General features: G+C 39.2%; 1 protein-coding gene across 2 annotated transcripts in view; it reads right to left on the bottom strand.

The window, feature by feature from the left end:
* Window positions 1-18,097, bottom strand: part of LOC109399286 (uncharacterized) — a 30,712-nt gene extending 12,615 nt beyond the window's left edge. The window contains exon 1 of one of the 2 annotated variants that reach the window (XM_062854136.1): window positions 17,154-18,097. In XM_062854136.1, the coding sequence (XP_062710120.1) occupies window positions 17,154-17,375 (222 nt within the window). In that variant the 5' untranslated portion in view covers window positions 17,376-18,097. The remainder of the gene's footprint in view (window positions 1-17,153) is intronic. The other variant, XM_062854137.1, reaches the window with a different exon arrangement.
* Window positions 18,098-23,796: the final 5,699 nt, after the last annotated feature.

Raw genomic sequence — 23,796 nt, 5'->3', positions numbered from 1 at the left:
ACCACCTTGAAGACCCGCTCAACCGCGTTGACATTAAACGACCAAGAAGACGCTACCGTAGCATTTTTTCGAGTCGGACACAATAAATATTTACAATTTGGGTGGGTTGCATTAAAAAAAAAGAAAAGAACAGCGCTCTTGATATAAATAGACCACCACCAACTTCACAAACAAACACCGGCCTGTCGGAAAGTGTTGACTCTAAAAAAAAATCTGCCGTGTCGTTTCACGGGTGTGGTGTACGTAAAAGGCTAATCTGGATTACCACCCGTAGAGCTGTCGGGGAGTTGTTGTTCGAAGAAATGTGATCACTACCACCACATGGTTAGCCGGGTGGACCAAAATAGACTTCATAATTTTGGGAATCGATTGATGCAGTTGCATTTTGGTTCACCACCTGGCCATTTCCATTCGCTCAAGGTCGACGTCAGAAAGCACATTAATTGCAAGAAATGTTTACTCTTGAACCCATCATAGCATAGACAGAGCCATGCAAATGACGGCGCCGTCTAGTCCGTTTCAAGTGGTGGTAATTCCATTAAGGTTTAATGCGGCTAACCACTATAATTTGGAGCGATCAACACTAGCTATGATGACACTTTTACGCCGAATACATACAATGCTCCCTATTCCCAATCCATGTGGTTATTTCGTGTGGATGACAAATTACTCGGAATCACCCACCACCGAGCAGACCACACCAGACTAGACGGTTTTCTGCAAACGAAGTCGCGTGTCGCGTGGCTGATGCCTCGCCACATCACGGACACGTTGTACCCGGTACGATATGTCGGTGTTGGTTGGAAGTTGCAAGCACATGTACCATCTATAAATTACAGCTGACGAGTCGTGCGTGGCCATGAATCCAGCAGTAGTGATTCTGTTGAGTACAATACTACAATCAACAAGCGTAGATGTTGATAGATAAGGCGCTAATCCATCAGTCTTTACGATTTTGGCGCCCAAAAATAGCTGTTGGAAAACAACTACTCTTCCGACTCGGAGTGTATTGACTCTATTCAATTCGAAACACATTGAATATATTGGTAACATCAGGATTTCGTTATCTACGATCGCGCGTGGCGGTGAAAGCTTAGAACTTAGGGATACACCAAACAACAACAACAACAACAACTTGTTGGCACTTTGTCAAGGTCGTTTGGTGCCCAGTCATCAGCGAATGTAGTTGATGAGAAAGGCAAGGAAGTCACTCGTTCACCACGTTCAACATTTTGCACCGGTAAAAACCAAATCACACCGAAGTCGAACCGTGTGGAGCAGGAGTAGTTCGAACCGGCTTTTTTCGAATGCTGCGCGGTTGCTCTTTGCGGGTATAGTTGTTCAAGGCTGACTCAAATAATCATAATACATACTTGTGTCACACGAAAGATTTTGTTTTCGTTGGTTTTATTTAACTTGTTTCGATTAACGATAATGAAGTGTTTTAGTTTATCTACCAGTTGTTCGTCAAACTTTTCGAAATTGAAATAGTGTATACTCCATTTATTTATATCCGCCCAGCGTCCTGATTATAACTAGCACAGTCCTTTTGACGTGAATATCTCCATCTCAATTAGGCAATATTTTAGAATAAAGTTTTCTGAGAAATTGTTTACTGGTGACGTTGAAGTATAGCCTAGGATATACCGAAAAGCTTAGCCCAAGACCGCAAAGTGCTCTGACGCTTGCAAAAAAAAAAATAAACGCTTTCACGGATGTTCGAGCCCGTATAAAGTTGATCATCAATATTGTTTCTCGATCAGCCTAGATAGCTGTGTAGTGTCGGTAGCGATTGTCTCAATTGGCTAAGAATAACACTACGGACCGCCTGTTCCGGTGGTAAGAATCCACTAACAGGTGATCCCTAATTCATGGTGTGATGCGGCTATATGCCTACCGTGCTTAGGAATGAATGGCCAGGGGGTCTAATAAAAACCTAACCGCTTACGAAGCCTATGGAGTACCAGGGCGCCCCCCACAGTATTTTGCCCTTACTGCGCTAACCGGAGCAATGATGCAATGAACCTTGTGTTTCTCCAAGACAATCAGCTGCCTTTCTTTATTCTCAAACTTGAGGCTAAATAAGGGCGGGATTATGGAGATGTTGTTGATTAGTTTAAATTTTCACCTATATGATTCCGCATTATGCGATTTACACAGTGATCAATCTTCAGCCTGCAACAGCAACGATCAATCTTTGCAGATTTATGCAAAATAGTACAGATCCAGACCACGTCCAAGAACCTTACTTTCGTAAGGCGAATTTTTATCTAGGATACCTTGTGAACATGGCGTTTGCTTCTTTCAGTAAACATGAAATGGCAAACTCGCGTGTCATGCCTCGAGCCTATGTGCTTGTCAACAATGCAATCGTTGCTACACTCATCTCTGAACTAACCACCAGAGATGTATGTGCTATCACAATTGATGTTTCTGTTGAAAATCTTAACTAGAAATACGTCTATTGTTCGGTTTATTGAATCATCGAATCAATGAAAAATGTATGATGATTTACCGCATGATGAATCGTCCCCTACGGATGATTTCAAACAAGTCATCGCATACTGCCCTTCAAAAGGCCTTCCGCTAATTGTTGGTAGTGATGCTAATGCTCACCATATCATCTGGGGCAGCTCAGACGTTAATTTGAGAGTCTCCAGTTTGATGGAGAACTTAAGTAGTACAGATCTTGCATTACTTAACATAGGCAACCGCCCAACCTTCATGGTATCTGCTAGAGAGGAAGTGTTAGACATAACGCTTTGCTCTAGCAGAATTAGTCAGGAGTTGACCAATTGGCATGCGTCAGATGAGGAATCTTTATCTGATCATCGCTACATCTTGTTTGAACATTTAAATGTTACTTCGCAAACTTTTCGTTTCAGGAATCCCCGATCAACCAACTGGGATCTCTGTACCGATTTGATTGCAGCCAAATTTCATGGATACTCAGTATCCATTAACACTAAAAGTGATTTAGATGATGCCGTTGATACTACAACGACCTTCATCATGGAAGCTTTTGAAGAAGCTTGCCCTCTGCGGTCTGTGAAGACCACAAGAGGAATCCCTTGGTGGAACTCTGATCTGGCGAAGCTCAGGAAACAATGTAGAAAGAGTTGGAACAGACGACGTTCAGCTGGATCGGAGGCTTTCAGGTCGGCTCGCAAGGCCTACCAGAAAACTCTTCGGTCTGCTGAACGATCCGGCTGGAAAACCCTTTGTAAAAATGTTTCCAGTCTGAGTGAAGCCAGTCCATTGAACAAAATGCTTGCAAAATCTAAGGATTTTCAAGTGAACGAACTTCGTTTGCCAAATGGTGATTTCACTTCCTCTGATGAGGAAGTTTTGGAATGTTTATTCAGTACACACTTCCCCGGATGTGTGAATATTACTTCTTCGGATGAATCTGATGTCTTTTCTTGTAGTTATGACTCTCTGGATTCGGCTCGGAGTATCATAACTTTAGAATCAATTGAATGGGCACTTAATAGCTTTGCTTCTTTCAAATCTCCTGGGGCAGATGGGATTTATCCTATTTTGCTTCAGAAGGGAACTTGTTTGCAGTTTTGCTACAGGGTATATTTCCAAATCCTGGCGGGATATTACTGTAAAGTTTATTCCGAAAGTGGGTCAAAGAGCAAAGAGTTTCAGACCTATCAGTTTCACCTCTTTTCTTCTGAAATGCTTAGACCGCAATGTGCCTCTTCATGTGAACCAACATGCTTACCAATCTGGAAAGTCCACTGTGACTCTTTTTAACCAAACTTGTTTACGATATCGAGAAGGCATTTGCTCAAAGCTATCATGCTTGGGTGTTTTCTTAGATATCGAATTCTCCACTGGGCCACTGGGTGTTATATGTGTTGTCCGTTGTCAAATGTTAGTATTGTTCAGTCTGTAGAGGCCGCAAGGTCGAAGACAATGTAGGCTCAGTGCACCAGTTATGGCTATAGTACCTCAAATTCGCCATAGTTGATTTTCAACCTTTAAAGATACAAATCAACAAGAAAAAAATCGTTAACAACAGATCACGATCACAAAAGATGATTGCAATCATTCAAACTTCACAATTTGCTCAAATTATGGTAGAAATAAATCATTTTCCTTAACTTTTCGGCCTCCTTGCACCCTATTTCGCCATAGTGTACCAGTTATGGCAACTCCCATAAGGAATGCATGCAAATAGTGCGAAGTGGAACCCAAATTAACAAATGTGTCCATAACTGGTACAGGGTTCCTATCATTGGCACACGCCGTAATAAATACTAAAAGTAGTTTTGGCTCCGTTTCTATATTTTTCCTATAAAGTATGAAAACTAATCAATCATTTGACTTATTGTTTACATTCGTCGGTCTTCTTCTTATTTTTGTAGAAATAGTTTTTCTTAGGTAGTGCGATAACTGGTACAGGCACCCTAATTGTCTTTTTTTATATCTCCAATGATTTCCAAATGGATTCACCAAATGCTCAAAAACTGACATCTCTTTTCGACATTGCTTCAAGCAGCGATTAGGAAATTGAGTGTTTATGGATGCCCCCAAGGGGGAGTCTTTTCACCACTTTTGTGGAATCTCGTAGCAGATACGCTATTGAGGTAACTCAATAATAACGGTTTTCCTACTTATGGTTTTGCCGACGACTACCTAACATTGTTAATTGGTATGTGCAGTTATTCTTGATTCCAAGCTTTCCTGGACACTTCACATTGAGTTCAGATTCAAGAAAGCTTGTATGGCCTTCGAGCAATGCTAGCGAACCTTTGATAAAACTTGTAGTCTAAAGCTCAAGTATATCAAATGGATTTACACAACCGTTGTTCGGCCAATATTGGCATATGGATGTCTTGTGTAGTGGCAAAAGGACGCAGTGAGAATGATCCAATCAAAATCAGGCCATTTCCAAAGAATGTGCTTAATGGCGATGTCTGGAGCGTTCTTTTCAACTCCCACAGCAGCGCTCGAAGTTCTCTTTGACGTTGCCCCATTGCCCCACTACACATTTATCTTAAACAAGGAGCACTTCCCGAGCAGGGAATGAGAACAAACCTATAACAAATTGATAACTCATTTTGTTATTGATAACAAAATGAAATCAAAATATGTTTTCTTTCCGAATTGTTTTTATTCAATATCAAATTGAGATATCATTTTGTTATCATTTCAAAAACTCAATAACAAGATTTCTGGAGCAACATTTGAAAAGGGCCCAAGAGGTCTTGTGTTTTTTCGAAAACGCTCCGTAGGGCATAACAGCAGCCTGCCCACGCAAATGAACACCGTTATCCGAAAGATCGAAGTTTGCTCTATCTGATAACGGTCTTAGTTTTTGTGAATAAGCTGATGGGGGCTCAGGAGCGACGTGTGAAGTAATTGTTTGCCAATGCTTGTATGCCCTTTTCAAATGTTGCTCCAGATTTGATTTCAAAAATCCAAAAAAGGTTTAATATGATTTATTAATATTAATTATATTCACAAAATATTTGTTAAATCTACCAGAGTATTTTACTTACATATTGACACAAAATTTATAATTTGCTGATTCTGGGTAATGGTGGTCATGCTATTCATTTGAATTGGCTTGAACTTTAGTAAGTCTTTTTAGGGTGACTGGATATTATCGACAGGTTTGTTCTCTTCGTTATGAGGGGGTATTCATCGGCCAAGTTGCCTGAAACTTGGTTGTATAGCTTGGTTGGGAAAGATTTGAGGCCAACTTTGAATTCAACAGGTTTCAAAAAGCCTTCCACGACGAAGAGAACAAAACTACTTAGAATACAAAAGTTCCCAGATATCAGTTATTTCAATCTAAACATATTTCCAAACATTTTTAAATTTTTAAATTCTATATGTAAGGCAAATGAAGTTAGATATGGCCAACCGAAGTAATTCACGGTCATTCTTAAAAAAAAAAGTTGATGGTCACATTTTTTACCTTTATAAAGTATTCTCGCGCGAAAAAGGATTCATCGTAGCTCCGTACCAAAATGATGAATCTCGTGATGTTTGAAGTTTTGAAAATAACACAGATATTTATCATACATGAAAATGATGAATGCCATTTCACTTATTGTTATGCCAAACGGCCATTTCACCAATCGACTATTATGCCAGATTATGCCATTTGGCCATTATGCCAAAAGACTATACCGAACGACATTTTGCCATACTCGATAGAATTATTGTAGTAAAATATTTTCCTATCGGATGCCTTATTTTTTTCAATGTAATCATTTTCCCCGGGTAACGAGGGAAAAAGCTGAGAAGCCGAATGCGACTCAACTCGCTGCTCGATGTCATTCAATTTGAGTCCCGATGCCTGTGGCTCTGGGATGTCGTGAACATCTCCCACATTTCAGGCCAAACATGTCTAAAGGTCTTATCTGCAGAAGAGAGGCTCTCTTTGGTTTCCCTCTCTTTCGTTAATATCTCAGCTGTTTATTTGTTTTATGATTGTCTCCTTGCATTGAACGATGGTCAAAACAATGGTCTTTTGATTTGTACTGTAAAAATAGTTGAAAAGTGTACCATTACTTTGCAATAATTGAAAGAGACAGGGAACAAAGAGAGCCTCTAAAATGCAGATAGGACCTATTGAAATGTTTGGCCTGATTTGTTTTGCTTCAGTGCATATAATCAGAAAGAAAAGCTGAAATATAATTACCTATACAAAAATATTAACCCTCGAGCGATCGCGCTGTTGTATTTTGTACAACACGTTGAAAAAATCTCGCTTTTTGTACTCAGCATTAGCGTGGTGCTGACGCAGGTTTAACAGGGTTGTTACGAGAAGGGTGGAAAAAAATCCGCGCCAAATCCGCGCGAGCTAAATTTGAATCCGCGCCAAATCCGCGCGATACTGGAAATAAATTCGCGCCAAATCCGCGAGAGCGTGAAGGTATTTTTTTTTCTTTCTTCACGTTATTGAAGAAATCCATTAAATCCATTAAACTGGAATGGACTGCTGGATGAAGAAAAAACTTTTGATTCGTAAATCAACGCAACTCATTCTGAAAGTGAGTTTCGGCAAAACTTTCGTTATTTTTTTTCCAAAAACATTTCTTAAAGATCCATTGGGCGATTTTTGAAAAGAATTTTCTAGACAAAATCTCAGGAGAAACATCCCAAGAACTAGGTAGTGTATTCGTGGGAAAAATATTAAAAAAAAAAAACTGAAGAAATTTTTATAAGAAACTGAAAAAAAAAATCTTTGAAATAAACAGAATGGAACTTTCTTGGCTTTCTTTAAGTATTACTGAATATTTTTGGAGACAGTAACCCGAACATTTTTTTTAAGAATTTTTTGAAACCAGTATGAATTTGAGAAGGATACTCATGAAAAATTCTCATAAGATCACTTCGAACATTTTTTGAGTAATGTCTTAGTAGTTCTTGAATGAATCTTCAGTGAGGAATTTTCCAAGGAGAATACTTGGCAAAACCTGAGAAAACAACTCACATCGTCCATAATACACCGTGGAATTTTTGAGTAGGTATTGCAACCTCTTTAGCCATGTGGCTTTAAAATTTTGCGTAGCCTTAAGGATGAGGAAAGGTGGGAGATTGATTTTGCGAATTGAGCTGTAAAAGCATGTGTTGTTAATTAAATTGTCAACATTATTTACCTTTGCGTATTTTCACACAAAATGAACAAATTTGACGATCAAGCATCATGTTCAGGGAACTAGCATAAACAGCTCTTCTTGTGATTCTTGACCTTGTGTCTTCAATATTGGAAGCTTAATTAATAATAATTTAAAAAAATAGAAGGATAAATTGTGTAACAACCTCCTTCCTTATGGAAATAGAAATCAAATATATCAAAAACAACAAAAAAGAGCCGTGACGCTTCTTCGTTTGATCATGAAAAGTATCTGTTCTTTTTGGCACCACGAGTGTGCATCTTTCTCTGTAGAGTAAAGATACATTTAAGCCCCGAGACCTGACAGCAACAAGCTGATCACAAGGTTGTGCCTCTGCCCAGAGGAAAACGTCCCTTAAAATGGATAATCACTGGAAAAATCCTAGAAGGACAATGTTGACAATTTTCAAGATTTACTTGCTGGAGTCCTTTGAAATTCCTACAGGGTTTTCCTGGATTTTTTAGGAGTTTCTCCAAGAATTTCTGCAGTAATATATCCAGGAATGCCAACAGAGGTCCCCCAGAATTTTTCGCCAAAGTTTTTACTAGCAGTTTCCTCTAGAATACCCTTCAAAAGATTTTTTCCCGAAATAATCTAGGGATTTATCTAGAAATCTCTTCAAAATATATAGCTGGTGCATTTCAAAATTGTACCAGTAACTTGGGCAGATTACTATTACCCTTTCGGCTTCCGATAAACGGATATCTTTCGGATATTACATTTAAAGGAACACCGCCGCCGGCGGCGGACGATACGTTACGTCTGGGACGAATGTGGACTATGCAGTGGGCTCCAGGGATGGCATTCACCATTTGCAAAGAGTTACATTCACTTGCTACTATCTCAGTTCATAAGCATGCTATCGAAAAACAATGTATGGATGACTTTTACCTTGTAGTTTTATCTGAAAGTTTGCCGAATATCACAAGGGTCGCACACGCATGCTTAACTCGTGAGCGAGCTGTGAAAGCAACTCTCCACGCCGTGAATGTAATTTACATTCACGGCGTGGAGAGTTGCTTTCACAGCTCGCTCACGAGTTAAGCATGCGTGCGCGACCCTTATGATATTCGGCAAACTTTCAGATAAAACTACAAGGTAAAAGTCATCCATACATTGTTTTTTGATAGCATGCTTATGAACTGAGATAGTAGCAAGTGAATGTAACTCTTTGCAAATGGTGAATGCCATCCCTGGTGGGCTCATACTTACGATAAAACGGAGCATAGTTAATTCCCAGAAAAGGCGCAATATAGCGACCGAAACGTCGGATGAAAGCTTAAGAATCCATTTTTGAGTTATTCCTCCAAAGACTGAACGCCATACCTCCCAACATAACCAACAGTCGAAATTCGAAGGAATTGCTAGAAACAAATTTGATTTTTTTTTAGAAACAAGGACTCGAAAGTTGAATAAAGATGCACAATGGAATTGGAATTGGAAGAATCGTTGCATAATTTCTTCAAAAAAATATTTTGAAGAGCTGATGAAATTCGTAAACGATTGCCGTACACCAAAATGAAAACTTGCTCCAAATTCTTCACTAGTAGGATGTTAAGGTCAACATGACCCAGTCAGGCACGCTGAACGTACACTACGCTATCGTGGTGCAAAAATTCTAACATCTTAGGAGGGTTAAACAAATATTTACTTTTCATAATTTCTAATTCAAGTGCCGATAATCATTCAAATATTTCGCTGTACACACTACAAAAATCATTTCCGCGCCAAATCCGCGCGAGGGCCAAATTCCATGGGTAAATCCGCGCCAAATCCGCGAAAATCGCGAAATCCGCGGAATTCGCGAAATCCGCGCTGTTGTAACAACCCTGTGGTCAACCGGGCGAGTTACGGAAGGTTAAGGGCAGTTGTCCTTTGACTCCAAATTTACTTTTCTTTGTCACTTCAATGTCTATCATTAATCTTTTAGTTGAATCATGGTATAGTTATGCTGCATATCTATGCCATATTCTGATGATATCGTATCAATCACGACATTCTTCTAAATTTAAAATAAAATCTAATTTAAATTTTTACTTATTCATGTAAATTAATGCCTAATAAAATATCAAAATGAATACTAAATTTGTTATTAATTTTTAGTTATTAGGAGTAGGCGGGGCAATATGGACACCCTAAGGTTTTTGCCAACTTTACCTGGCAAGATGTCAAAAAAGTTTAGTTTTTTGATACGTGTATCCTTTTAAAGTCTATTTAGCATCTATTGCATAAGAATGCTCACGAAGAAAAATGATTTATCCACTTCAAAAAATGTTATGAAAAATGTTAGTTTTTCATGACCGTCTTCAAGCATACGGGGCAGAATGGACACCCCCATAGGGCAATATGGACACCATGAGACTTTTACGAATTTCGTACATTAATTACACCTATAAAGTCATTTCATTACAAAACAACTATAATGGATGAATAATACGCCGAAGTAGTTCATTTTTGTTCAGTTAATCTACATTCAGGCTGTTTTGGATAAAGCTTCGTTTTTGTCGGCATGTACAGCTGTGCCTAGAACAACTATTTTCCACTGCTGTCGTTTTTGACCAATTTGTTTCTTCTTATGTCTACTATAGTGAACATTTAACCGAAAATATACTGAAATCGAAGAATTTGGTTGGTTTGTGATTTAGGTTATACGGTACATATTTAGGTTCCCTTGCCGCTTCTTTCAAAAAGGTGAGTGTCCATTTTGCCCCGGCAGCAGAAGATATTTCCAAACTTGATTTTTGATATAATAAAGAAGAAAATATAAACATGTTAAGCATGTAGATACAGCAAAACTACTTGCATGTGTTCTAGAAATATCAGGTTTTAATCGACCTGCAATAAATTAATCACTAAATCTTATTTTAGATGGTGTGAAAATTATAATTTCCATGCACAAAAAACGGAGGACGCAACTTTTTCATGTAAAATCAAGTATAATTTTAATTTCGAATGTTTCTTTCCTGAAACTACGTTTTAGACAAATGGACTATATTCTCCATTCATTAAAAGTTCAAAAAAGTTCGTATATTTCAAAATATTGAGGGTGTCCATTCTGCCCCGGGTGTCCATAATGCCCCGCCTACCCCTACCCGAGCAGGGAATGAGAACTAATTGAAAACAAATTGAGTTATTTAGATATCACAAATTTTGATAACAAAGTGAGTTTTCATTTTGTATGACTTAAGTGTTAACATAACAAAAAATGATAACACAATAATGTACTGAAATATCTAATTGAAAACAGAATGAGTTCTCATTGATAACAAAAAGATATCTCATTTTGTTATCCACATTTTACGACTTGATATCATACTCAGTTCTCAGGGAGTTATCAAATCTATAGGGTAAAAACTAAAAATTAATAACAAATTTTTCATTTTGATATTTTATTAGGTATTAATTTACATGAATATGTAAAAATTTTAATGAGATTTTATTTTAAATTCAGAAGGATCTCGTGATTGAAAACTTGTTTTGTTTGACACGATATCATCAGAATATGACCCCTATTAATGGCGTAGTATTATCGATTGTAACATTAACATTCAATCAGTCATTTCTAATATGAACCTATACGAAGAAAAATTGTATGGAAATCCGATATGATATCCTCATAGATATGCAGCATAACTATACCATGATTCAACTAAAAGATTAATGATGGACATTCAAGTGACAAAGAAATGTAAATTTGGAGTCAAAGGACAACTGCACGTAATATTTTTGTACAATTATATTTCAGCTTTTCCTTCTAATTATATACACTGCAGTAAAACAGATGTGGGAGGTGTTCACGACATCCCAGAGCAACAGGCATCGGGACTCAAATTGAATTACATCGAGCAACGAATTGAGTCGTATTTGGCTTCTCAGCTCTTTCCCTCGTAACCCGGGGAAAGATAATGGCATTGAAAAAATAAGGCATCCGATTGGAAAAACATTTTACTACATTAATTCTATCAGGTTTATCATAGTATTTTGGCATAATGGTCAAATGGTATAATCTGGCATAATAGTCGTTTGGCGAAATGGCCGTTTGGCATAACAATAAGTGAAATGGCATTCATCATTTTCATGTATGATAAATATCTGTGTTATTTTCAAGACTGTATCAAACATCACGGGATTCAACAATTTGGTACAGAGCTACAATGAATCTTTTTTCACGCGAGAAAACTTTATAAAGATAAAATATGTGAACTTCAACAGTAGAATGATCGTGAATTACTTCGGTTGGCCATATCCAACTTTATTTGTCTTTAATTTAGAATTTGCCAAATGAACATTATGCCAATCAGCTATAATGCCAAAAGACTTTATGCCAAACGACCTAAGGTGTGAGAAATTTTGAGTACTTTGGAACTCTCGTTATTTCCTTACGAAAGCGCAAATGGTGCAGTTTTAAAATATAGAACTGCAGAAATAATCACCCCGTAGTTCAAATTTCAAAATATTTGGCAATATGTTTAGATTGAAATAACTATTATCGGGAAACTTTTGTATTCTGGGCAGTTTTGTTCTCTTCGTCATGGAAGGCTTTTTTGAAACCTGTTGAATTCAACGTTGGCCTTAAACCTTTGCCAACCAAACTGAGCTATACGACCAAATTCCAGGCAATTTGGCCGATGAAAAACCGCTCATAACGAAGAGAACAACCCTGCCGATAATAACCAGTCCCCCTAAAAAGATTTATTAAAGTTCAAGAAAATTTAAATCAATAGACCATCAATTTAGACCATTACTCAGAATCAGCTAATCATAAATTTTGTGTCAATATGTATGTAAGTACAATACTCAGGTAGATTTAACAAATATTTTGTTGATGATGAAGTCGAGTCAAGTACAAGATACTGAAGATGACCTTACAGTTAAGGTCGAAATACGTATCTGTCAAAGGATGCAAATTCTAATTCCACTTAACAGTACTTCACCCGATTTTCATTTTGCCTAAATATTTTGTGAATATAATTGGGTTGTTTAGTGAATAAAATATTGCTATTTTCAATAGCCTAATCAAAAGAGTTCATTTTTCTGAGTATATCGTGATTTTATTGGATTCCAATACTTTTGTTTAGATGGTTCAATTAACAAAACAGTTTTCATTTTTGTGGATACAATGACAGTTCAATCGATAAAGTGACAGTTCGACCCGAACAAAAAAAATTCCCCATACAAACTTTAAATGCATTTTAAAAATAGTTCCCGGACTCCAAAACTTATGAAATTTTGGATTTCGACTAATTTTTGGGCGGAGAATCCGATTATGAAATAATCCGGATACCCCTAAAGAAGCCAATTAATAGGGGTACTCACGAAACAGATTAAATTGCTGCAAAAGCCATGATTTTCTGCTTATTTGAAATGTTTCATGATTTTACGAATGAAATAATCGAAGATTGCCTTGAAGACGTTTAATCATTTTAATTAGTTTACGCTGTTAAGTGAATCCCCCTAATGTTATTAAATAAGGCATATTAAACCTATTATGGACTTTTGAAATCAAATCTTGTTATCATCAGTATTTGAAATGATAACGAAATGATATCTCAATTTGATATTAAATAAAAACAATTCGGAACGAAAACTTGTTATGATTTCATTTTGTTATCAATAACAAAATGAGTTATCATTTTGTTATAGGTTTGTTCTCATTCCCTGCTCGGGTATACCCTTTAGATTTGATAACTCCCTGAGAACTGCGTATGATATCAAGTCGTAAAATGTAGATAACAAAATGAGATATCAATTTGTTATCAAAGAGAACTCATTCTGATTTCAATTAGATATTCCAGTACATTATTTTGTTATCATTTTTGTTATGTTAACACTTAAGTCATACAAAATGAAAACTCACTTTGTTATCAAAATTCGTGATATCTAAATAACTCAATTTGTTTTCAATTAGTTCTCATTCCCTGCTCGGGTTTCGTGCACTTAGCGCCTATCGGTACTCGGTTTACAAGAGGAAACTCCTATGAACCGCAAATTAACACATACCTCTGTGTTTCCACTATTGCTATTGGTGAATTGGGACAAAGTGGTCCTTGCTCCAAGTGATCTTATTGCTTGTATTTTTTCGTATAGTACATTTTCCACGAAATTCTCTTCTCGGGATGAGTGGACATTAGGTTATCTGAAGGAAAGTATTTCAGACGGCATCGTATGTTACACTGATGACACCCTTCTCGTAGGTCGAGCAGGTGCTGGTGTCCACTCTAGGGAGCTAAGGCTACATCAGTCTTATTCACTTGGTAGACAGACACTGTACTATTTTTCAGGCCGAAATCTTTGCTCTTATGTGCGGAGTGCAATCGACACTTCAGCAGCACGTAATGGGCAAAGTGAAATGCTTCTGTTCAGATAGCCAGGCTGCTATTATAGTACTTGCATCGGCCAACCCCAGGTCGAAGATAGTTATCGCTTGTCGAACTCAAATCGAGGACCTGAATTCAGCAAACGCTGTTCATCTTCTGGTCATTCTTCCATCGCTGGAAATGAGAGGCTGATGAGTTAGCTCGCACTGGAACATCACATGACTTCATTGGTAACTGTCCAGTTTTTGCGCATCTGCGTTTCCGAGTACTCGGTAAACACTTATTAAGTGAAACTGACTTCAGAAACCTGAATCTTCAGGACGTTCTGTTGTTCTTGACCCGCTGTGGTAAAGAACGATAGGCTCTCTTTACGTTTTATGCGTTATCGCAGTGCTCTTTTCAGGACGCTATATGAACCCATTGTGGTACGCTTATGCGTGTATGACGATCCTTTTCCCATACCTGTCCTTTCCCCTGTCTCATCCTTTTTTCCTTCTCTTCTCTCTCACGTTAATGATGAATAGGCTCGTGTTCATGGCGATGGCACAAATTTCCCAAATGGAGGAGTACATGCCTCTAGAGCCGACCTACTGATACCTGATACCTGAAGTATTGAACTTTTTCAGAGTCTTCAGGGTCAACGTGGCTTATAAGTTAACAGAAATTAACCAGTCGACGTTGCTTCAACGAATTCAATGCCGTCCTCAATCAAAACCAAGGTCTTTTCGGAGGTACGTGAATGACCAGATAAAGGAGTCCGGAATACCTTCGACGATGACATTGAATGGAAACACCACTTCGGAACCTCTACAGATTTTGCCAACTCTTCGCTCATAAGCAGCACGTTTCGCGATGAGAGATTCCTTTGAAATTTTCAAAAGCACAAATCTGAAGAACCGAGGGTTGGTTTACGCTGAAAAGTTGATCGATTGGTCACCACCAGCGGGTCACCAATCGATCAACTTTTAAGCGCAATCCGTCTCTTGGTTCCTCAGATTTGCGCTCTTGAAAATTTGAGGAGTGGCTTCGTTATATATTCACCTTAAACCACCTACACTTCAGTATGCAAATTGCTCGACGTTCACAATTTAGACCCATATTTGATGTCCATCGTTAGTTTGAAGCAGTCCAGGAGCATTTCAAATCACGTGAGATTGTGCGATAACGCCTTCTGTTCTGACTACGAACGCAAATTGCCATCCTAGCCTAGACACACTGGCACCATCCTGACCCACCATGCGCTCTTTCCACCAAGGACAAACGCGTACACCGCGGCTAGAATCTGCTGTTCCAGTCCTTTCGGTTTCCGTACGTATGCGCATTGGCACTCTAACCGGCTGACCTGTGTCGAAGAATGGTAGAAAGCGATAATGCGATGAACTCCAACCTTCCAGCGACACTGCTGTGTTGCACCTCATCAAAATGCCAATTGTGCAGCAACACCGGAATACTAAAGTGCGGCCGGCATGATGGAGAAATGCAACCCAGAAGGCCTATGTATGATCAATTACCCGGAGGCGTTATAGTGTCACCTCACTCTGTTACTTCACCACTTGTATTACCTGTGCATGTGACGATGGCACCCCACTGCGGGCGACGGTGTCTTCACACAGTCACCGAGCACTGCTGCAGTGCAATAAACTGCAGCAAATGTGTCACACGGTCCGATGGTCGCGATCTTCTGGTGAAACCGGCCCAACAGAGCGGGTGGAGAAACTTGCCTTCACAGCAACCTTGAAAGTGATTGGATTACATTACATCCTACCTACTGGCACCTGAGCGCAACCAGTTTCATCAGCTGGCTTGGCTGACTGTCTCTTGCATAAAGTGCACAGCAAAAGCTAATAAGAAAATAGAGAACACGTGATGCATGCGAAATATTTATTCCTCTTGCTCGCAAATTCCTGGCCTTCGTTGTTGGTTTGGTGCAATAGAATTAGGGCATTTGCAGAAAAGGTGTGCCGCAACGACGTGGCCAGAGAACGCCAACGAACGGGACAAGCCCCAGTTCCGGATGATTCCGTCCGTGCGGTACCTAATCTTATCTGAACCGCCAATTAGCTACAATGTGTTTCAATTGAAGTACCATCATTGTTGCTGCAAGTGAATTCAATCGATTTCCCACAGTCCACGGACATAAACATGACCTACACACTGCTTGGGCTGCGCTGGTCTAGCAGCTGGCTGGTCTGCTGCTGGCGTGGTAGGTAATCCTTGCTGATAACCGAGTGGACCACATGCTTCTTGTGCGAGCTTTGTGGTGGAGCTCACTCGTGCGAGGAAATGTAAACATAAGTACACCGTAGATAGAACCAACAAACTGAAGAAGAGGATTGAATTCTCTACCGGAGGTGATAAGGCGAACGGTACTGTCTCTGTCCCGTCGTTCATCCGGACTGCCTTTGCAAAGCGTACGGTTTCGCTTCGGAAGTTTACTTTGTACCAGCGCTGAGTGATGACGGAAGTTAATGCATTTGTGTGGTACCTGGACGCAAGTAACCACAGTAGCTACTGGAAACATACTGAAAACAGCGGCACGATTAAATAGGAAAGTGAATCTCTACGGGTATCAGTGATATCCGTGTAGGGATTATCTTGGATTGCGAAGATAGCCAGAACGTCTAGTGCTTATCTGACTTAATCTGGATTTCTTTCGGCACATGCCTCTTTTGTTTTCAAATAATTCTTGTAGATGCTAAATAGACATTTTTGTATAATAAAGAAGAACTGCAGACAGATAGCTCAAATGCACCCACAACGAAAACTTTATTGAGCTCCAACAACTCATCGCCATTTCGACGAAGGTATTATAACATCTACCCACTGAAAGAGGAACGTGAAAGTGCTTCACCTTCGAATACGCAATTACTGAAATCATAAAAGAACCGGTTTGTGCCAACCAACCCCAACGTTTTTACCTTTGAGAACGAATGGGAATTGCGAATCAATTTAATGTGCCTCTCACAAGCGATCGTCCGTTGTCATCTGATATTTAGTTACCTGTGTCGGATTGCATCAAAATCTGATTCGCAGACATAACGGTATCCACCAATCCACATATTTTTAGCCACTGAGATAAGTAATCGAACGAAAAATTTGCAAAGAAATATAACGCAAAAAAGAACCGCTAATTGCAGACTTAATGATCCGGAGAGCTCCGTCGAAACGGATCCCTCTTTCTTCCGATATTTACCTCCGCATACTGGTGGGACAGCCCGAACTCCTTCAGCGCCGCCGACAGATCGTGAATATCAATCCGTCCATTACCGTCTCGGTCGAGCTTCTTGAATATCTTCTCCAACCGTTCCTCGTCGGCCTGGGGCAACTCGTGCAGATAGTGCACCGGCGGATATCCCTGACTGTCCGAGTTGCCGTTACCGCTTCCGCCGTTATCATTCAAGTTCAAATTCACCATCGTATTCCTATTAGTTCCGCAATGAAAGTCCGTCCACTGGCACACAGGCCACAAGCCCCGCTCGTTCCGGCCCCCAAAAAAACTGCACTTTCACCTCACCCCAACCCAGACACCAACGCGCACACACAAACGCTGCTGGTCGCGAACCGAAATTTTGCAGCCAAGCTTTCGCACGGATCACTCTCTGTTTCGGGGCCGAATTCCTAGCCCTGCCAAGCCAAAGCACCCAGATTTTTTTTCGCAATAAGTGCCACTTTTACTGCCGTCGCGAGGAACTGGGACTGACTCACACACACGGGCGGGGGATCGTCTCACGTTTTTGCACAGGCGACGGCCGCACAACCAAGAGGAAAATGATTTCGATGACTGCACGGTTTTCAGCCTGCAACACTGTGATGCCACCACGGCGAAGGGGGAAGCTAACACTTTTCTCACTTTTTCCCAGACATTGCCAATCTATTTCCGAGCGTACCGAGATTCACCGTAGAATGCATACCGTTTCCGATGGCTTTGGTTGAAGTTTTACCGTCCAATGCAACGCAAAAAGAACGCGAAAGTTTCGATTTTCAAATCGGAGAAAATGGAAACAGGGGATTTTTTCACTCTAAACGCGACAAAATGCGAACCTACTACAGTTCCACTACCGAGACACTTTCGACTACGATCGAACACGGATGAAAAACGACTGGCAGACCGAAAAGCTGACGAAGACGAACACAAGCATCATCACCATCATCGAAAATCAACACAAACGCAAAAGTTGCGTGCAGTTACGTCAAATCGGTGTGCTGGTGCTGCCAATTATTTTGAAATGGTGGTTGGTGCTAACGTTCACGCAAACATCTCGTAGTACATTCGAAAAAGGCCTATCCGCAGAACGCGATTATTCGGCAAATAGAAGTTGCTGAAAATTCTAGATTGAGTTTAAAAGGGCGAAAGTAACATGAGCGAGTTCTCTTCATCGACTCTCTCTTCTTCAAATTAAAGTGAAAGATGCAAGTTTGGTTGCATTTTTTGATCATAAATCGCTAGGTTGTGCGATGCAATCTAGCGTCTACACTGAAAGGCAAGGGGAATGACATATCCTTTTCTAACCGGAATATCCGCATTTATCCGTTTCTAACCGTCGCCAACCGTTGCTAAGCGAGCTGCTAAGTGAGCAGCGGTTAGACACGGTTGGCGACGGTAAGAAACGGATAAATGCGGATATTCCGGTTAGAAAAGGATATGTTATTCCCCTTGCTGAAAGGCGGCTTGCAGTAATGCCAAGCATAACAATGTTTTTAAATTTACCATGGCAAAACATGATCATCGACCCACCAACGCTTCTTGTGTGCGTTTTGTTTCTTCTCACATCAACCGGTTCGATAGCCGAGTGGTAGCGTGCGAGCCTGGTGATGTCAAGGTTCTTGGTTCGAATCCGGTTGCCAGCAGAAACTTTTTTTAATTGAAAATCGAGTCCATGGTAAAATTGAAAACATAGTTCTGTTGAATTGAAACGAAAATCAGTCTGCACAAATTTAGTGGCGTTGTGTATTGTCTATCCGGTTGGAATCAAGACCGACATTCAATCAAAAATTGCAATTTTCTTGGTCCACAAGTGTCGCAACTGTTTCGCATCTAGTGCGCTGTGTTGCTGACAACAACGGGAAGGATGCGCACTACCTTTGACATGATTTAAAAACGTCGCGAGTTTGGTCGCGTCGCGACTTGATTGTGCGAAGTCCGGTTTGGTGGCGGCCCGACAATATTTAAATTGGCTTCTTTAGCGGTGTTGAAATAATTCCATATTCTGAATCTGCATGCAAAACTGAGCCGAAATCTAAATTTTCCTGAATTTTGGTGCTCGGGAACCTATTTAAATTCAATTTGAAGTTTGTATGGGAGCGATTTGTCGAATCACCCCTAGTCGCATTTTGTACTGAGTGGAGCTGTCAAACAGCTACCCAGCTGTCAAAAGGTGATTTCAAAAAATCTCTTTGAAATTGATTTTAGGTACCAAAATAAAGTTCTAAAAATCTGAAAAAAATCATAGTGGCTCAGAAAAAGGTGCTCTTTCGTATAAAATCAAAAAATCGGTACATTTTTCTTAATTTAAAAACCCAATTGACCCTCGGAATAGTAATTTTCACCACAAGCCGCCGTTCAGTGTAGTGGAAAAAAGTTCGATTGAATTTGCATCTTGTCACTTTAATTTGCAGAAGAGCGAGTCGCTGAAGAGAACTCACTCATGTTACTTTCGCCCTTATTTAAACTCAATCTAGTTTTGAACGTGGTGGAGGTAATATTCTCAATTTAGTTGAAAATCGGAGTTTTCGACTAGCGAAGTTGGTTTTTTTCTCCAAATCCGTGCATCGGCCATAACTTCGGAAGTAGTGCGCTGTATAGTAAACCTGGTCCGCTTTACAGCGCATCACTTCCGAAGTTAGGTCCGACGTACGGATATGGAGAAAAATTCAACTTCGCTAGTCGAAAATTCCGGGTTTCAACTGCACGGAGAATATGCACATCAAACGGAATCGCTCAAGTAATTTTCGTTCAGAGTGCATTATTTTTCCGTGACGATTCCTTGCCTGAATTTTCCATGCATCAAGATAGGCCAAGAAATTTCTTGCGATCTGCGGACTACCCCCCGAATAAAACGGTATCATACAGCGCTGATACAGGTTATCATTTTCTAATTATACATTTTATCATACAATGGATTATAAGCCAATGATAGCGTGAATCATATAGATGATAGCAGGTACAATTTTCGAACTTTTTATGATAGACCGAATGGGTTGTTAAGTATCGTTACCATTCAAAAACGCCTTTTTTCTCAAACAAAAAATTTATGATATGATTCATGCAATAATCACTTTATCATTCGCTATATGATACATGGAATCATCAAAACAAAACTGAAATATTTCACTACTTCTGCATTATCGACTAAAAAAATGTCCACCCCTGCACGCATATGTCGCTGCTGTCAAATTGGGCTACCGTTGAGGTAATCGTTGTGTTACCAATGTTTTTTTTCGGTAGTTGGTGATTGAACTCTGGATCCCGGGGTTGCTCCGTTTCTCGCCGCACGTTGTTACCGACTACGCTATACACAGTAAGTGCTCGCGGGTGTTTCGAAGGTGATAATGTTGTGAAGTTTTTCTAAGGAAGCATTCCGAAGAAAATAATATTAAGGTGAGGCCAGGAGGAAGATTACCGGAAGACCATCTGGACAAGGATAAACTATGTGGCAAGCGAGTCTGTATGTCGAAAATAAAAAAATGGTGGTCGTTATGAATCTTACCCATAAAATTTTGAGAAAATTTTCTTACATTTTTTCGCGAAAAACAATAGAATCTATTATCTTCGCACCACCAAATCGAAGTCACGGCTTGCTTGAGAGTTGCGAAGTTGTTTATCCCATGCGGAGCTAATGTCAAAGCTGAAACAATGGACTGACGGCGACGTCGTCATAGCGACGTTCTCAAACCGGCTTCGTGGTCGCGTGGCTACAGTCACCAAGCTCTTAGTCGCATCGTGCTGAGGAGCGCGGGTTCGATTCCCGCTGCAGCTGTCAGGAAAAGTTTTCGGCGTTGCATGCTAGTCCGTTGTCTAGTGTCGTGCTACCTTCAAAGAGCGAAAAGCTCACTGGAAGCATTGAACGTGTCCGTGTCTCTTTTAAAACAGGTCAGGTCAGGTGAGCTGCGATCGGACTTTGATTTTTATCGAAATTGATAATATTGTGTTTTTATGAGACATTTTTTGGACAATTTTCAAAAGAAAACAATATATCCTCCCCTCTCTCTGTACAGTTTGTGCCTACCATATTTGAATCCGAATATTCGGGTTTCCACAGTTATTAGAACAACCCATAAGGTGTTTGTCACCAAAATAAGTGAAATCATAAACCAATAAACTTTTTGGGTGGGGTTTAGGGGTGGTTCTGAGTCCGACCTATACATTCTTCATGAAGAATCAAATTTTCCCATTACTTACTTGCAAGAAAATGTTTATTTCTTCGAAAAATGTGTGTGTCGTAATTTGCCCACCATGCTAGCTCCTCGTTCAAATTCCCTGTTCTGCAAATTACATAGATTTTCATGATCAACTAGGGAATCATGAAACTCAATGACTACTAAATTTCTAAAGGGCTTCTCACTGCAATTTTGAAACAGAGTCCAACTCAAGATTTTTACCATTTAAAAATTCCCCCCTGGAAAAACCTGGAAAACTCAGGGAATTTTATATTGTCTTATGAATAGACACCCTGAATATTGGCCTTTTCAGGTGACAGGTCCGTGTATGCCACTGTTTACAACTGCAGAACAAAGGCGCTAAACTGTTACTTTCATAGGAGAACTGTCATAGACCTCCAAAATCAGCTGATTTTACCCGTCTTCTAATTAGGCCAATTGATTGACAGGACGCTGCCAAAGCAAGCCAAACAAATTAAATCTGTAAATTCAGTTAATATTTGATAGTTCAAATTCTTTGCCACAAGCATCAGTTTTGACACTAATGAAAATTCGATCGAATCAAGATGTTTGAGCATTCGTTTCTTTTTTGAAATATATTTTGTAGTAGGCTATGAATGAGGTAGGTCATCAATAAACGTCACTCATGTATCAGACCCGAAAACTAATAAACGTGTTCTACTAAACACCACATTGGCGACGAGGATGGGATCTCGTTTGAAGATAGCAGCAGAAAGGAATAATTGGTGCGATGGCGAAACTGGAAAAAAAACCGCAAGCCGGAGGACCCAGAAGCTACATAATCGGAACAATTTTGCTGCGATGGAACCCCCAGAGAAGATTCTAAAACACATTTGTAGACTGATGCGGCAACAACGGCTAAAAGGATACCGAAAAGAAAATTGAATTTCACTGGTGATAGGAAACTTCCCAACAGCGGAACACAGAAGCTGTCGATTTCGAGACCAGTATGGTTTGTAACTATCTCGCTGGCAGCAGGTACTGTGCTTAGGTTATTTACTTATTTATGGATTTTCACCGCGACAATAATGTTTCAATGCGAATGAACGTAACGCTGTTTCAATGTTGTTTTGGACAGGGGACGGAAAAATAAGATCCCCGAATTGAGTTCATCATACTGAGTTCATCATATGTTCCAACAGTTTGCTAAGTGATATGGTTCAGTACGTCATCATTCCGAATATGGACCACTATCCATAAGGCTCAGAACGTCATAGAATAAAATAGAATGAAATTATTTGGCTTGATCTTGGGCTTGATTTGGAAACGAATCATTCCCGACCGGTTTGATATGAACAACTTTGGATTGTGAATAATTATTGTAGTGACTTAGAAAAAAATGTTTGATTTTGTTTGACACTGGGTCGTTACTAAGCAACTGAACAGCTGATAAAGTTGTTGCTGTGATGAAAAAAAAAGATAAATTGACAAACAAATGTAAAAAATTTGACTTTACTTATTCATCATTATCTTATTTAGATGCAAGCGCACATATATAAAAAAAAATAGAACAACAACAAATTTATTTGTTAATAGATCCTTTGTTAATAGATGTTAGATAACTCCAACAAGTTTACATTTCATTTACCGAACCCAATTCGTTTACTGCAACACCTGATCATCAATTGACATAAAATGAACGTGAACTTCATCCGAATTTTCATTTAGGCAAACATGACGCAGCATTATAACGATTGGAGGTGTAATAACTACACATTTGTTACACTTACCGGACTTGCAGAGAAAAAAAAGCATCATAGTTGAACCGTTTCATCGAAGGGGCGTCTACTTCATTTTGAAAAATAAAACCATTTAACGAAGACTTTATTAAGACATTACGTTCCATTTGTACTTCAAACTTGATAAAATAAAATAAGATTTTCAAAACCATAATTTGCAGAATAATTACTATTTATTCATTTAAAAAAACTTGTGTTGGAGATCATGTCAAATTAACGTAACACTAATATGTTATTCTTTTAGAACAGATAGGCACATGGCGTGCTAAACAATTGAACTTTATTTGGAGCATACAACGCACCTTCCAAGAAAATGTTGATTCCTTAGTCCTTTTAGTTGTTCTTTATTGGAATAAAATTTTGAAAGGAATGACATAATTTATTGTTACACTCCCACAAATTAAAGCATTGAATTCAATGTGATAAATCAATTATTTTCCAACTAATATAACCTTGACATTAATTCCATTTGTTCCAATATAATTCAGATTCTTGAGGAATGATTTGAATGTATATGCATTTGCTCTATTGAGCATGATGAAAATTAAAAAGTTGAAACGATATAATTTGAAATCTATTCAAACATATTCTGAGCAAAAATATTGTAAATATAAATCATACTCAATTAGTTTTACTAACTGATTATGTGAGCGATTATTTTGTCTCTTCAATAATATATGACGAGAAACCACACAAATC

Source organism: Aedes albopictus, chromosome 2 (genome assembly GCF_035046485.1).
Source record: "Aedes albopictus strain Foshan chromosome 2, AalbF5, whole genome shotgun sequence".
NCBI lineage: Eukaryota > Metazoa > Arthropoda > Insecta > Diptera > Culicidae > Aedes > Aedes albopictus.
Note: the sequence above shows the minus strand (reverse complement) of the source record. Positions and strands in the feature narration are given on the sequence as shown.